Raw genomic sequence first — 2,642 nt, 5'->3', positions numbered from 1 at the left:
CATGTATATATACATATATATATATAATTATATATATATATATATATATATGAATACCCTGACATAAATACTAAGCACGCACACATTTAGGTATAGTATACATTATTGAACAGTGCCACACATTCATTGACCTACCCCTTCGACGTTTGAAGACGAGAGTGTGTTCATCCAGTACTCTTTCCACAACTCTTCGAATAATGCCCGGTCCAAATCAGACTTGAAATAGGTAACTGTAAGTTGATAATAGCTGTAGATACGAGGAATTAGCTTTGTTAGCACCTGTTTAACTGTACTGGAAGTAAGAGACTGTACATCGTTAGTAACAGTAGACTAGCCGTGTTCGAACATAATTGCGGTACAAATCGGACTATGTCCAACGGATACGCCTAAAGCCAAAGGAACAATAGATTCTCAAGAATAAGCGGCAAAGACAGACGTTTAACGGGCACTTACTGGTTGGCATGGGCTCCAAAGTCGGCGATTTTGTCTGAGGGTATGAACTGATGCTGCTCCTCGGATGCAGCCTTAGGTAAGTTGTCCTGCGAGGCACATGATAATAAACGTTTGAGTACACAAACGTATACCCATTCGATATACCTTACACGGCTAGTAATTGAGATCACTTGTGTACTTATATAGCTAGTACTTGGGATCGCACAGGTATCTATATATCCAATAATAAATACCAAATGGGTAAGTAAATAGCTAATAATTGTACTTATTTATCTAGTAATTAATATCACATATGTACTTATATATCTAGTAATTAATATCCCATATGTACTTATTTATCTAGTAATTAATATCACATATGTACTTATATACCTAGTAATTAATATCCCATATGTACTTATTTATCTAGTAATTAATATCACATATGTACTTATTTATCTAGTATAAATATCACATATGTACTGATATAGCTAATAACTAATATCACACATGTACTTTAATAGCTAAAAATCCACATATGTACGTATATATCTAATAATCAATATCACATATGTACTTGTATAGCTAACAACTAATATCACATATGTACTTATATACCTAATAATTAATATCACCTGTGTCACATAAATGCAGTGGGATATGCCTATATGTGCTTTCAAGTGCTACAGGGCGTTGATGGCATAGCCTGTAGCACGCTGTCCACAATGTAGACAACCATGGACTGTCAGACATAACGAGGACTCTACAACACAGACTTACTACGGTGTAGTGTATACTGACAGGTATGTATACATGTGTATGTATAGTAATATACAACCTCAAACTCTAAACCCTATAATCAGACATGACATATAATCCTTTGAAACGGACTTTCTCGTGTACTTTACCGTCCAATATGATTGCAATGCGACCGTACGGCATCGTACCATAAACCATACGTAATCCCAACGAGCCAAGACCTTACAATTTCTATATATGGCAAGCATAGCAACGGCCGTTACAGAACTGCGCCCGGCTAATCCACGGGCCACACACATCCGTGCGGCTGCAAAAAAGAGCCACAACACTCAGGCCTATACACAGAACACCTATTAATGGGTATGTGAGGAAAGCTGTAAGATATATCTTACCCACTCACACCTGCGGGTGCATATACAGGCTAAACCACTCAAGCCTATACACAGAACACCTATCTCAGAGCTTTCCTCGATATATCTTACCTACTCACACCTGCAGGTGCAAATAAAGGCTAAACCACTCAGGCCTATAAACAGAGCACCTACCGCTGGGTATGTGAGGAATGCTCCGAGATCTACCTTGCCCGCGGCAGCCGTTCGAACGGGGTCGATCTACAAGGAAAACGTAAAAACGGATGCGTATATTAATAAACTTAAGCCTCGTACGAAGGATAATGGATATGTACACGTGTAAAGTAAAACGTTTATATCCACAAGCTTAAGCCTCGTACGATAGATAATAGATATGTACACGTGTAAAGTAAAACGTGTATATCCATAAGCTCAAGCCTCATACGAAGGATAATGGAAATGTACACGTGTAAAGTAAAACGTGTATATCCATAAGCTCAAGCCTCGTACGAAGGATAATGAATATGCACATCGAATACACATAGCCACAAACTTGTGCCATGTACTCAGGGCAATCATGACGTAGACCTACTAAAAGTGAGCCAGTACTGCTAGACCCTTCGCAGAGAGAAAGACTCTCACCCATGCCACATCTACTGATAACCCAAGCATCGGGGTCAAAATAACCAGTGTAACGAATTGGGGATATGTCTGATATCAATCGTATGCCTTACTGAAGGCATTGAGACCGTGCAACATGCAAGCTCATGCGGTAGTGTACCTAAGATATTCTTGTGGATAGGGGCTCCAGCCAGCACACTTCGCATTGCGTATATTACGGATAATGCACACGAACACGAGCACCTGGCATTAGTCTTCAGTCCTTATCAATTGAAGAGATACGTAGCTAACACCATGTGAATATACTTGAGCTTAGTAACTTATATTCAAAATGTGTTACAGTGAGCCTCAGATTCTCTCAGAAGCATGTGCACGCACAAGCGCGATTCAGTTATCTAATGCCAAGGATAATGGACCCGTATTATTTGCCCGTATATAGATAGATAGATAGATAGATAGGTTAGATAGATAGATTATATA

At 39.0% G+C, this 2,642-nt stretch overlaps 1 protein-coding gene across 1 annotated transcript; it reads right to left on the bottom strand.

Annotated features, from left to right (window-relative positions):
* Positions 1 to 135: 135 nt before the first annotated feature.
* Positions 136 to 1,803, bottom strand: SARC_14142 (hypothetical protein; the record flags this gene model as incomplete). The annotated part of the gene is made up of 3 exons (XM_014291727.1): positions 136 to 247; positions 454 to 539; positions 1,737 to 1,803. Coding segments are annotated over 3 exons (265 nt in total), but the record flags the coding sequence as incomplete, so codon positions are not given.
* Positions 1,804 to 2,642: the final 839 nt, after the last annotated feature.

Source organism: Sphaeroforma arctica, assembly GCF_001186125.1.
Source record: "Sphaeroforma arctica JP610 unplaced genomic scaffold supercont1.4210, whole genome shotgun sequence".
Classification (NCBI taxonomy): domain Eukaryota; class Ichthyosporea; order Ichthyophonida; genus Sphaeroforma; species Sphaeroforma arctica.
Note: the sequence above shows the minus strand (reverse complement) of the source record. Positions and strands in the feature narration are given on the sequence as shown.